Source organism: Struthio camelus, chromosome 1, assembly GCF_040807025.1.
Source record: "Struthio camelus isolate bStrCam1 chromosome 1, bStrCam1.hap1, whole genome shotgun sequence".
NCBI lineage: Eukaryota > Metazoa > Chordata > Aves > Struthioniformes > Struthionidae > Struthio > Struthio camelus.
In genome coordinates, this window is record NC_090942.1 from 223,899,412 (window position 1) to 223,913,258 (window position 13,847).

The 13,847-nt window shown below is 56.9% G+C and overlaps 1 protein-coding gene across 1 annotated transcript in view; it reads left to right on the forward strand.

Annotated features, from left to right (window-relative positions):
- Positions 1–4,176: 4,176 nt before the first annotated feature.
- Positions 4,177–13,847, forward strand: part of CLPB (ClpB family mitochondrial disaggregase) — a 99,648-nt gene continuing 89,977 nt past the window's right edge. The window contains exons 1-2 of the mRNA XM_068930873.1: positions 4,177–4,440; positions 8,158–8,209. Coding sequence (XP_068786974.1) covers positions 4,431–4,440; positions 8,158–8,209 — 62 coding nt within the window. The 5' untranslated portion in view covers positions 4,177–4,430. The remainder of the gene's footprint in view (positions 4,441–8,157; positions 8,210–13,847) is intronic.

Below are 13,847 nucleotides of genomic sequence, written 5' to 3' on the forward strand. Positions count from 1 at the left end.
CTGCACACACACACACCTGCACACACACACACCTGCACGCACACACACACCTGCACACACACACACCTGCACACACACACACACCTGCACACGCACACACACACCTGCACACGCACACACCTGCACACGCACACACACACACACCTGCGCGCACACACCTGCACACGCACACACACCTGCGCACACACACACACCTGCGCGCACACACACACCTGCGCGCACACACCTGCACACGCACACACCTGCACACGCACACACCTGCGCGCACACACCTGCACACGCACACACCTGCACACGCACACACACACCTGCGTGCGCACACACACCTGCGCGCACACACCTGCACACACACACACACATCTGCGCGCACACACACACACCGCGCACACACATACACCTGCGCACGAACACCTGCACGTGCAAACACCTGCACCTGCGCGCACACAAACACCTGCGCACACACACACACACCTGCACGTGCACACACACACACACCTGCGCATGCACACACACACACCTGCACGCACACACACACCTGCACACACACCTGCACACACACACACCTGCACGCGCACACACACCTGCACACACACCTGCACACACACACACCTGCACACGCACACACACACCTGCGCGCACACACCTGCACGCACACACACACCTGCACGCGCACACACACACACCTGCAGGCGCACACCTGCACGCGCATACACACCTGCACACACACCTGCACACACACACACCTGCACACACACACACCTGCACACACACACACCTGCACGCGCACACACACCTGCACACACACCTGCACACACACACACCTGCACACACACACACCTGCACGCGCACACACACCTGCACACACACCTGCACACACACACACCTGCACACACACACACCTGCACACACACCTGCACACACACACACCTGCACACACACACACACCTGCACACACACACACACCTGCACACACACACACCTGCACGCGCACACACACCTGCACACACACCTGCACACACACACACCTGCACACACACACACCTGCACACACACACCTGCACACACACCTGCACACACACACACCTGCACACACACACACACCTGCACACACACACACACCTGCACACGCACACACACACCTGCACACGCACACACCTGCACACGCACACACACACACACCTGCGCGCACACACCTGCACACGCACACACACCTGCGCACACACACACACACCTGCGCGCACACACACACCTGCGCGCACACACCTGCACACGCACACACCTGCACACGCACACACCTGCGCGCACACACCTGCACACGCACACACCTGCACACGCACACACACACCTGCGTGCGCACACACACCTGCGCGCACACACCTGCACACACACACACACATCTGCGCGCACACACACACACCGCGCACACACATACACCTGCGCACGAACACCTGCACGTGCAAACACCTGCACCTGCGCGCACACAAACACCTGCGCACACACACACACACCTGCACGTGCACACACACACACACCTGCGCATGCACACACACACACCTGCACGCACACACACACCTGCACACACACCTGCACACACACACACCTGCACGCGCACACACACCTGCACACACACCTGCACACACACACACCTGCACGTGCACACACACACACACCTGCACGTGCACACACACACACACCTGCGCATGCACACACACACACCTGCGCACACACACCTGCGCATGCACACACACACACCTGCATGCGCACACACCTGTGCATGCACACACACACACACACACATACACCCCTGCGCGTGAACACACACACACACACCTGCGCACACACACCTGCACGTGCACACACACACACACATACACCTGCGCACACACACCGGCGTGCACACACTCCTGCGTGTGCACACACACACACACACACACCCCTGGGCAGCACACCTGCGCGCACACACCTGCACGCACACACACACTCACCTGGGCGGCACACCTGGGCGTGCACACACCTGCACGCACACACACACACAAACCTGGGCGGCACTCCTGCGCGCACACACACCTGCACGCACACACACACGCACACACACGCGCACACACACACGGTGCACAGACGCGCGGGGCGGTGCGCAGACCCGCACCCGGCCACACGCTGCTCACGTGCGCGAGCTGCACCGACGCGCACACCTGTACAGGGTTGGGCATGCGCACAGGCACATGCATGCACGCGTGTGCGCAGGGGCACAACACAGTCGGCGCCCTGGTGGTCCCCCCGCCCTGCTGCCCGGCTGTGTGCGCACTCCCTGCACGTGGTGGTGCACACGCACCGGTGCACACAGACAGCTGCCTGCACGTGCAGGTGCACACGCACTGGTGCACACGTGCCGGTGCACATGTGCTGGTGCACATGCGCAGCTGCCTGCACACGCAGGTGCACATGTGCAGCTGCCTGCACGTGCTGGGGGACATATGTGCCAGTGCACACACGCAGGTGCACACGTGCCGGTGCACATGTGCTGGTGCACACGTGCTGGTGCACACGCGCAGCTGCCTGCACGCACAGGTGCACACACACACTGGTGCACACGTGCCGGTGCACACGCGCAGCTGCCTGCACGCACAGGTGCACACACACACTGGTGCACACGCACCGGCGCACACGTGCTGGTGCGCACGCGCAGCTGCCTGCACGCACAGGTGCACACACACACTGGTGCACACGTGCCGGTGCACACGTGCCGGTGCACACGCGCAGCTGCCTGCACGCACAGGTGCACACACACACTGGTGCACACACACCGGCGCACACGTGCCGGTGCACACGCGCAGCTGCCTGCACGCACAGGTGCACACACACACTGGTGCACACGCACCGGCGCACATGTGCCGGTGCACACGCGCAGCTGACTGCACGCACAGGTGCACACACACACTGGTGCACACGCACCGGCGCACACGTGCTGGTGCGCACGCGCAGCTGCCTGCACGCACAGGTGCACATACACACCCCGCTCGGCCGCGGGGCCGGGTGTTTGCACGCCCTGGTGGGCTCAGCTGCGGCTCCGCTCGGCCGCGGGGCCGGGTGTTTGCACGCCCCGGCGGGCTCAGCACTGCTCACGCGGAGCCCTGTGCTGGCCACGGGGCAGGGGTTGCTCATGCACTGTCGCTGGAGAGCTGCTTCTGTGTGTCTGCCAGGCGTGGGGAGCCCCGGCCCCGTGGCCAGCACAGGGCTCTGCGTGAGCAGCGCTGAGCCCGCCGGGGCGTGCAAACACCCGGCACCGCCGCAGCTGAGCCCACATGCATGCATATGAGTGCGTGTGCACACAAATGCGTGCATGTGTGATGCACACCTCTGTACACGCATGCATATGAGGGCAGAGGTGCATGCACGTGTGCATGCACATCTCTGTGTGCATGCATGCGTATGACTGCTTGCACATGTGTGTGTGCATATGTGTATGCACACCTCTATGTGCATGTGTGTGTGCGCGCGCACCTCTGCATGCAGGCATATGTATGAGCATACGCACGTGTGGGCAGGCCGGGCCGGGCCGGGCCGGACCGGACCGACCCCGGCTGCTCGGGCAGGGCCGGCCCCCCGCCCCGCGGCCCCCACCAGAACCAGCCGGGGGGCGGGCGCGAACCCGCGACCCGCAGCCTCCCCGCCGGCTCCGCGCTGCCCCCTGCCGGGCACCATTTCCCGGCATGCTCCGGGGCAGGGCGGCCATTGTGACGGCGCCCCCTGGGGACTGTAGTCCGCCACTCCGCTGGCGGCGCGGCGCGACGCGCAGCCGCGGACTACAGCTCCCGGCAGGCCCTGCGCGGCGCGCCCACGCCACCGCCTTGGCCGCGGCGGGCTGCCGGCAGCCGCCATCTTGACTCACCCGCCTCAGCGGAGGGAGGGGGGGGGGAAGCAGCGGCGAGCCGACGATGCTGGGCGCTCTGCTGTGCCGCCCGCCGGCGCTGGCGCGGCTCCGGCCGGCTCCGTCGGTACCGGCGCCGTGGTCGTGGCCGGCGCGGGCGGTTTGCGGCTTTGCGGCGGCCTCCAGGGCTGAGGCGGCGGGCGGGCCGCGGCTGTTACCGGCGGCGGCCGCCAGGGGGCGCCGTGAGGCCGCGCCGCCGCGGCAGAGCGCGGCGCTGCGGTGGCGCCAAGCGACCGGCAGGGGGAGGCCGGCGGCGGCGGCCGGGCCGGGCCTCGAAGGGGCCCCCGCGCTGGAAGTGCCGGGCCCACCCGTCTCGGGCCTGACCCCCACCGGCTGCCCCGGCCCCGGGCTGCACCTCGGAGGCCCGACGGGTGCTGGGCGGCGCCGTGGCGGCGGAGGAGACCCCGGCGGGCGTCGGAGCTGGCCCCGGCGAGCCGCGCTGCCTTCCGCCGCCGCCGTCGTCGCCGCCGCTTCGTTGGCCTACTGCTACGCTCGGGAGCACATGTCCAAGGGTGACTATCGCTGCCAGGCGGGGGCTGGAGGGGGCGGGAGGGCGCTCCGCGGGGAGCGGAGGAGCGCCCGGCCTGGCCGCTTGGAAGGGGGAGCCGGCCGGGCGGCGCGGGCGCCCCGATCCGCCAGCGCTTGGGCGGTGTGAGGACGATGATGCGCGCGCGTTGGCCGTCGAGGTGAAACAACCGCCGCTTCCTTCCCGCCTGTGGGTTGCCCGCCTCTCGGAGCGCCGGACAGCGCTTTGTCAGCCGGAGCCGGCACGCGGTCACAAGGAGCTGCGGGCATCTGCAGGCGGTTTGCGTGCCCCCGTTCTGCGGCGTTCTGCCCCGTTCTGTTCAGGGGCTGTTTTACCACGTGCGGTGGGAGAGGACCTGCCTCCGGGTCGCTTCTGGGGAGGAAAGCCCTCAGGAGAGGGTTTGAGGGGTATGCAATGCCAGGATGCTTGTTCTCCTCTTGTCCTGATGGTCTCTGCTTTGCACCTAGGGTGGTTCAGGCGTTTCAGGCAGATGCAAAAGTTTTGGAGTTGGGAAAGGATTAAGTTGCTACTCTGATAAGCCCAAGGTTTTCTGATTGAGTGGTTTCTACATCCACCCCCGCTGCGAGGAGCAGCACTTGGTGGGTGGCCGCTAGCTTTTGTTTCCATAGCAGTAGTGTCCTTCAAAGGCTGGTGTGCGTGTCTGAGTTGAAGCATATAGGACAGACCCAGTGGTTTGTTGGGGCAAGCTGCCTGCTTTCAGGCTGATGTGGAACTGTGGGTTTGGGCCACAGCAAGTCTCATATTCGGCGTTCATATACCATTTTATTTTTTGAAGTACTCAGGGTGCAGTCATGCACTCGGCCTCTCCGCCCCAGCCAGAAAAGCTGTTATTATTACCCTTGCTTTCCTGTCGCAGTCCAGAAAGGGACTGAGTGGCCTCCTTGGTGCTGCTGGACAAGGCGGTGTTGGAGCCTAGACCGACTTGCTGCTCTGGCCTGTTGCAGACAGGCACAGTTTGGGGGGGGGGTGTAAGCCCTTAGTTCTCTGCTAGGTGCAGGTCAGGATCCAGGATCGTTCTGCGCTTCGGAAGAGGAGACGGTGTGTGCGTGAGGTGGGCCTTCCCTTCTCGCTGCGGGCTGCAGCACCTTCTCCGCGAACCAGTGCTCGCTGCCCTCTGGGTAGGGGATGATGGCAGTGACTTCATCAGCTGCGGCAGCGCAGGCCAGGGAAAGGAAGGGCTGCGAATTCAGCTCAGAACTCCACCACTCACTCACTCGGTGGTTTCAAGCATGTCAGAGGTTGGTTTCTCTGTGAGTAATGTGCACAGCGCTGCGCTGGGCTGTTCGGTTGCTTACTCAGGCTGCTTCACTGTTATTATGGGAAGTCTTGTGTAATTAGCGCGTCTGCTTAGGAAAGTTGTGTGAGACTGAGGCCTGCCTTTGTTGTAGGAGACAGTCCATAGACTCGTTAGCGTGCGGCCCACACGGATCGAGGCAGTTGTTACGTGGCCGTGACGGCAGGGATAGATGAGAGAGCCATGAGTGCTCAAAGCCCAGCAACCGGGAAGGCCGGGGAGAGGTGCAGGGAAGCAGGCTGGACCCTTTCCAGGAGAGGGCAGTGATGCGTGGATGCTGCCTGCTTGCTGCTGCAGGAGAGCACTCTGTGCACGGCCATGTGGTGCTCTTCAGGCCTGGAGAGCCTCTCTGAGCCCTGTGGCCAGGCCGGGCGGCTTGTCACGGATGCCAGAGGAAAGCAGCAGCAGTCTGATCGGCAGCCTTACTGCAGAGCTCTTCGGAGAGACTCTCCCTTTTTTTGCTTTGAGGTTAGGTTTGGGGAAGCTCCATGTTGTTCTTGGCCAGATATTGGAGGGATGCTACGCTGGACCTGAAGCCCACATTACGGTGGCCAAATGCTCAGTAGCTCAAACACCAAAGACTGTTTGGCTCTGACTGCCCGGAGTTTATCTCCTGTCTCAGGTGGAGCTGTGTGGCACTGTGGGTGCTCGAGACAGCTAGCAGCCACCGTGTCCCTGGGCAGCCACGTGAACGTGCCCACTGCTTCACGCTGACACACTCAGCCTGGCGAATTGTCTTTGACAGCACACTGCCGACATAAATCTGGGGTGCCCCCGATCTCTGTTTTCCTAATAAGACTGGAAGCGATTTGTGCTGGAAAGCTCCTAGTCTGAATGCGCACCTGCACTGATGACATTGGTCAGCCCCAATAGTTATCCGCAGCATGCTGGCTGCTGTTGCTTGCTCGCTCTGAAGCACCAGAGCAAACGTTGAGGTTCGCAGTGTTGCTAGAACTTCTGCAGCTGGAAAGCAAGCAGCTAGCTACTGATATTAAGCAGTAATCATTGCCTCCCGTTCGGCTGTGGTTGCACGTTAGAGTGCCCCAGGCACCACGGGGAATAGGGTGGGCAGGTCAGAGAGCTGTGTCTGCTGGTGCTGCTGTCTAGGAAGACAGGTTAAAGATTGAAGGCAGAGAGCTGAGCCACTGGCATAAATAACTGGAAGAAAGTGGATGAGGCTTGAAAGGTCAGGGATTGAGAAGAGAGCACCTGGAGGCTGGTAAGAAGTGGGGAGAATTGTCCCAGTTTCCAAAATGTCTTGATACAGCTGTTGCCTGTTGCACTCTTTAAAAGAAGTCCTGCTCCAGCAGCTCTGTGCTTAGAGATGCGGCGGGACTGATGCAGAAGGCCGCAGCACCACTACCACACACCGTGTCGGTGCAAACTGCTGAGTGCTTTGAGCTTGCAGCTCGCTGTGCTTGTGGGGAAAAGGAACCCCTGTCTTGAGGTGACTGCTAGAAATATTCCTTTTGGGAGGTGACTTTGTCTCGTTTTGTGATAGTAGCTGGAGAGTTAGAACTGGGGTGCTGCCCTTACCCTTTTTAGCCAGGAGATGTCATTCTTAGTCTTCCATAGGGCACATGCTGGGCTTGGTCTGCTGTTTGGAAACCACTGGCTGAAGCTGTGGCTGTGACAGTGCCCTGTAATGCCTGCTGGGCCCAGGACCGCACAGGTTGCAGGGTTTGCTTTTCAAGCACGGGAGAAGTCTGTGCTTCTCCATTTGTTCAGGCAATTGCTTTCTTGCTGCAGCCCTGCAGAAGCAGGAGGCTGCTGCTGGCTTGTTCAAAGCCCCGGAGCCACAGCAGGACCCTTTTCCCACCGCTCCAGTCTTAGCTTTTTGCTAGACTAGTCCAGTGGCACCTTCCAAACCTAGGTGGGTTGCTCTGGCATGCCTGTAGTCAGGATTGCAGTTAATTTCCTGCAGATGTGGGTGATCTGAGCTGCTGCCCAGGGGACTCTGTCACGTTTTGATGTAGCATGCAGGGCGCTGCTGTTTCTGCTGGCTGAACATCTGTGTTTGAACTGGCAGCGCTGAGGAAGGGACCTGTGCAAGCAGGCCAAGGATTCAGCTTGCTCGGAGGTTCCCACATATGTTCTTGTGACCCCGTTCCTGTGCCACACGCCCGCATTTCGGGAGCTGTTGTTCAGCCCTCTCTGCCCCAGAGCCTGACGCTAGGGCTTCCAGAGAGGCTGTGGAAAGTTGGCAAGGGAGTAATTTTGAAATAACCTGGTTGCAGAAATAGAGCCTTCCTAACCTGTGTTGTTTGGTAAGAGCACAAAGCACAGGCACCTGCCTCCTCTGCAGCAGCAGCCTCCTCATCTCCGGGTTATTAGACACGTATGTAAGTTTGGCTACTAACTTACTTTCTCATCTGTGTCTTTTTTCAGAAGATGCTCTGCTGGAAGCTGCAAGGATCAACAATGTTTCTGAAGTCGACAGGTGAGTGTCCTTTAGAGATGAGTGAGTGAACGCTGTTGCCGATGGGTAGGAAGGTAGGAAAGCTCTTCTGGCGCATGGGGAAGGCGGGGGTGCATCCCTGGTACCTGCTGTGACTCTGCGCAGGGCCTTGTTTGGGTAGGCATTTGGAACAACTCTTGGGATAGGGCAGCAGGGGCTGACTGCCCCCACGCCTCTTCTTTTGGCTGCCTCTTTTGGGGTTGTGCTGTAGCATCACTCAGGAGCTGTTTAGCAGAGTTAAATTATCTGGGGTGTTAACAAGTGCATTTCTCAGGCCCAGGGTGTGACCGGTCTCTGGGAGGCGTACTTGTTCTCTGTCTGCTGAATCCTCCTGTGGCAGTAGCTCTGCAGAATGACTTCTCTTGGCACAGGTAGCACCCAGGATGCTTTATGAGCAGCAGTACTGCTTTAACAAAGTACGTCTGCTGGCAGGGCAGCGCTGACCTCATCTGCAGTGAGTGCCGGGGAACTGATTTGGAACCGTCTACTCTAGTTCTGCCCAGCAGCGCCTGGAAAGGATGTCATTGTATGCCCAGCAGTCAGCTGATATTGGAGAGTAGCAATTTGCACCCCACAGCCTGCTGGGTTTCCTTTCCCCAAGAGCAGGCCAGGCGCATTTGACTAAAGTATCTGTGAAGGGCAGGGGTCAGAGAATGTCTCTTCACGAAAACCAGTTTCTGTGTGGGGGAAACGAGCGTCGTCAAAGCACAGGGCAGACAGGAGCACCTGAGGACCAGATAGAACTTCTTTTCTGACAGAGTTTGGCCGCTCCCTGATCTCTCTCAGTAACCCTGTGGTACTGAGGTTTCCCACTCCCCAGACGGCTGCCCTCAACGAGTACAGAATCAACATTTTTTGATAGCTTGAAAGCTTGCCTAGGAGGGGAGTGGGCATTGCTGCTCTCCTGTATTCACCACACTTGGTGTTTCACGTTTCTCTCTAGCCTCTCCCACCCAGTGCAGACATCCAGGCAGCTCTGTGCTATGGGCTGCTGCGTCTGTGTCCTCCTGCGGCAGAGGAGGAGAGCCCTCCTGGCCTGCAGCCAGAGGATGCTCCTTCCATTCTCTGGGATCTCAGAGGAAGCAGCCTGGCTCTGTTGCACCCTGGGGCTGAGATCTGGCCTAGATCAAGGGCCAAAGAGGATATTGGTGTGCAGCTAATTGGCACATGTGTTCTGCTGCCTGTAATTGCAGGAAGCTGCTGCTTAGCGATGTCTGGGTGATTTGTGAGCCTCGTCAGGGACAGCAGCAGCAGGGATGCTCCGTGCTCCCTCTGTGAACGGCAGGGCTGGCAGCTGTACACAGTGCAGCTGTGCTGCATGCTTACTGCCTCTGTTTTTGCATGTATGCTTTTTCCTTCCCAATCCCACTTCCGCTACCGTTTATCTGCCTTCACCTTGCAGCATCCCCTCTGTTTGAAGCTCCCAGCCTACACGTGCCTCTTCAGAGCTTCACTGACAGGCATGAGACACGGGACTGTGGAAAGTACTGACTCCCTTCCCTGCTCCACACGGCTTCAGTCTGTGTTGGACAGCAAACCACCAGCCCAGGAACTTCGCAGTCGCTAGCACGTGCTGTGAGGTTACAGAAGAGGCACAGAGTTGCAGTAAAGGCTCTTACTCCTCTCAGGTGGCAAGACCAAAACCCATACTCAGTGTTAGCAGGGTAGGACTGCGACGCTCGGCTGAGCAGTGTGGGCTGCACCCAGGAGAGGGCAGCGCCATCCGCATAAAGACTCAGTTCATTGCAGTGCTGCGTGTGTCCCTGGATGGCTCTGTGAGCTGTCCCCCAGTGTGCTCTTCCCTCTGCAAGAGAGCTCAGGCTAGTCCACACAGCTTGCTGGTGGTGAGTGGGGAAAAGAAAGGCTGGCATGATAGAATTCTCTAATATAGCTTTAAACTCATTTAAACCTTAATCTCTCCCATGGTCTAATGTCTTGGTGTAACAGCTTAAAGGCACTGAAAACCTGGTGGTGTGGTAGGGCCGAACTCCTGCAGGTTGTCTTGCTCAGACTTCACAGTGCAATTCAAGACACATGTTCTCTGCTGTTCCGCAACGTGTCTCATTAGGCAGTGCCCGTAAAGCTGAGCAGAGACATATCGTTGCTTGTGTTACAGAACAGTTGCTGATGTTGTTCAGTTCTCAATCTTTTCAGCTCAAAGACTTTTAGAAAAAGCAGCCAGATGTTTATAATTCTCCAGACTGTGTTCTCTGGTACATGCTCTTTTCATCTGCTGCTAGGGACTTGTTTTTCCTGGCTGCATGAATTGGGAAGCTGATCTTTTTCAAGTGCCTTGTTCAGTTGACTACTTGTCATGGCCCTTTACGCAGTCAGACAGTGTAACTACAACCACAAGTAACAGGGAAAGGAATCTGAAGGGACCTGGTCGGGAAGCAAGGCAGTATTTTAAATGTTTGGTCTGAAGTGTAGAAAATGGACGTGTGAGAGAGGATGGTGTGAAGTACAAAGAAGTAGTTGCTGAAACCGTGAGCTAAGTCATTGCTGTGCTCAGCTGCAGAGGGAAACCAGGGTAGGTAGAGGCTCCAAGGCAGGTTGGAGCAGAGGCTGTGCCATAAAGCGGAGAACTGAAGAGCTTTAAGGATAACCCTGTATTCCTTATCCTGAAAGAGTTCCTTGTTCTTTGTTGGAAGAAGGTGACTCCCTTCATCACACCAACAGTGACCTGTAGGATGATGGGGCCAAAGGGATCATCCTTTGGGTGAAGTTAGGGAGTTTGAGAACTGCCACAGAGGATTTGAATGCCGGCGAGGATAACTGGTGGTGGGTTCCTCAAATGAGTGACAGTTAAAGAATGGAAGGCGTAGAGACCCAGGCATGCACGGCCATACTCTGCTGTTTCTTGAGGATGTGTTCCTGAAAAATGTGATGATGACTCAATACGAAGGATAGCAAAGCAATTTTTCCTATAGAAATTAGTGTAATAGGGAGGTGCCTGTGGGGACTTGAGAAGTACACACAATTTAAATACACAGGGTCAGTGTACATGATGTGAAAAATGGAGGGGCAGGAGCAGTATCGTCAAACTCATCAACTAGAGAAGATGCTGCTTTTTTGGAAGCTGGCTTCTCAGGAACCGGAGGTCTGGTACAGCCCAGCGTACATCTTCCAGTGTACAGGAAGTGTCCTTGCTGCTTCTTTCTGAGTGGTTACGTTTCATCGTCATATTCCTCAATTCAAGTGAGGAAGAAGGTCAGAAAATGGCGTGATGACAATGGTTAGTGAAACACAGCATCAAACAGCTACAGACCTTGGAAATGGCAGACAGAGAGAATCAACAGATAGCAGGGTGCTGCTATGCAGTTAATAGTTATGGGTGTATGAGCAAGTGGGTGACACTGCTCTAATTGTGCTGTCCTTCACAGTTCACCTTTCACGAGGCTGTAGGAAATCAAACTGCTTTGTTCCAGTGGTCAGGACTTGAATGGAGTTGGAAAACAGGTGATACAGCCATGCCAAATTAAATGCATTTCGGTCTTGGAAGCCAAAGTGTCCTAGGCCGATCCAGATCTTCTGCCTAGCAGCTCAAAGACCCAAGGAGTCCTGGGTGAAAACTCGACAGTAGAAACTGAAATGAGGGTTTGTGTCAGGGCAGCAGATGCAGGCAAGGTCTGGCTGTGCTTTGGGCTGGCGCAGGAAGCTGTGTCGCTGCACTAGCATGACACTGAGTTGAACTAGGATAGCTACTTTCTGAAGCAAAAAACACTGCGGGGAAGCCAGCTGCAGGGCAGCTTCAGTACAGGATACCTGTGGCTCCACAGCTTCCAGGTCAGAGATGGCTTGAGCCATAAGCCAGGTGAGCTCTGCTCACGAATAGTATATGGACCACCTTATTTTGAAAGGCTTTTCCTGGGTCCTTTTTTGCTATTGAGCTGCTAGGCAAGGAAAGCGATGAGAAGAACATAAAGTCTGTTAGTTCAGCTGGTAGCTATAAGCTTCTCAGATAGGCTTGGAAAGACTATCAGAAATGAATGGGAGGCTTATGATCAGGGAAACGTCTCATTATTCTGACCAGCAACTTTTTCCTTGGTTAAGGATGAATAGGCCTTTCAGATATATCAGACAGACCTCATATTAACGTACACATTATTGGGGGAAGAATCACATGTCCAAAGGCTGGATCCAGCCCATGAACCATAAGTTCTCCCATTCCCTCTGTCTCCTCTGTGCTCCTAGACAGGTTTTCTCCTCTTTAGCCAGTTGTTAAATGTGAGAAAACCAGTCTAATTTTTGCGTTAAGATCAAGAAACGTTGAACTTTGGGGAGTATTGCCCTTGGAGCCTATGGTAAACCAGCCATTCCCTTCAAGTTCTTCATGCTTTTAGGCAGAACAGAAGATAACACCTAATGAACGTGGATAGTTTAATTTGCCTCAACCTCAGTTGATCTGGGCGTTCGGAGAGAAAGCAAGAAGCAAAGCCACGAAGAATAACTGTCTCAATTCCCCTCTTGTGTTTTTATATTCAGTATTAATATTGATTCTCTGTATTCCAGCTTTGTTTCTTAATAAGCCACCCACAAAAGTGCAGGCGTAGAGCAGAGTTTTCTAGCCAGATGAATATGACGGAACAGTATCCTAATAAGCACTGGATGGTTGTGACTAATGGAAACGCAGTGCGTCTGTCAGATGGCAGTTACCAGGCTCATTCATAACAGCCGGCAGCAACCCAAATCTGCATGTTAATGAGATCTGGAGATGACCAGCCCCTGTCCTTCTCTCAGAGGGATCCAGCCAGGCACGGTGGTATGGCAGGAAGCTCTATGTCAGCTGCTGCAGCTGGTTCTCCTCTCACTAGACTGATTTTAGGTGGGGGATTGCAGAAGCGGCTAAGAAAGTCGAGACTGATTGTCCCAAATGGTGTTCTCTCTCTTCTGGTCAAGCAGTGGAGAAGCACTTGTCTGGTAATCCCTGACTCATCATCGCACTGCCTCCTCCCCGTCTGCTTCTGTCTCTACTCCGTTGTTCTGTAGGCAGTAGAACTTCTCGAGCAAGTTTCCTTCTGTGGCGCGAGGGGTTTGGCCTGGCCTGGGCTCCTGGGGCTATGGGATTACCCCTGATAAATGATCCTAATTCCAAAGGCAAGAACATCCCACCCTGCCCAGTTCACAGCTCCAAGTGCTGCAGCAAAGGACAGGAGCTGGAGGCACTGTTGAATGTGATAACAGGGTGGTCCTCATCCGTTATCAGCCTCCTTGTCCCCTGCTTCCAGTCAGCTGCCATAGCAGAACTGTGCGCCGAGCGTGTCTTCTCCACTCGCTGCCACGGAAAGGGTTACTGTGAAGGTCTGCCTGTGAGCCCTGTGCTTCAGGGGTATTCAGTCCCAACATATTTATAGTTGAGATCTGCCACGCAAACGTTTAAGCGTGTAGGATGCACGCTGCAGTGTATGGCATCCATGGGATGTACGTTGGCAGGACCGGACTCGTTTCCCCGCTGTGGAAATACCACTGGCCCCAAGGCATATGCTGTCATGCTGTTTTGATCGGTGTCTTTCCCCACCGGAGGGGAGAGATTAAATGAGGTTGTGGTCAGCTGCAGGATACTGAGCTGAAGCTGCACGGGCTGTGTTAGCTGCTGCACTCGCAGAGCTGCCTGTAGTCA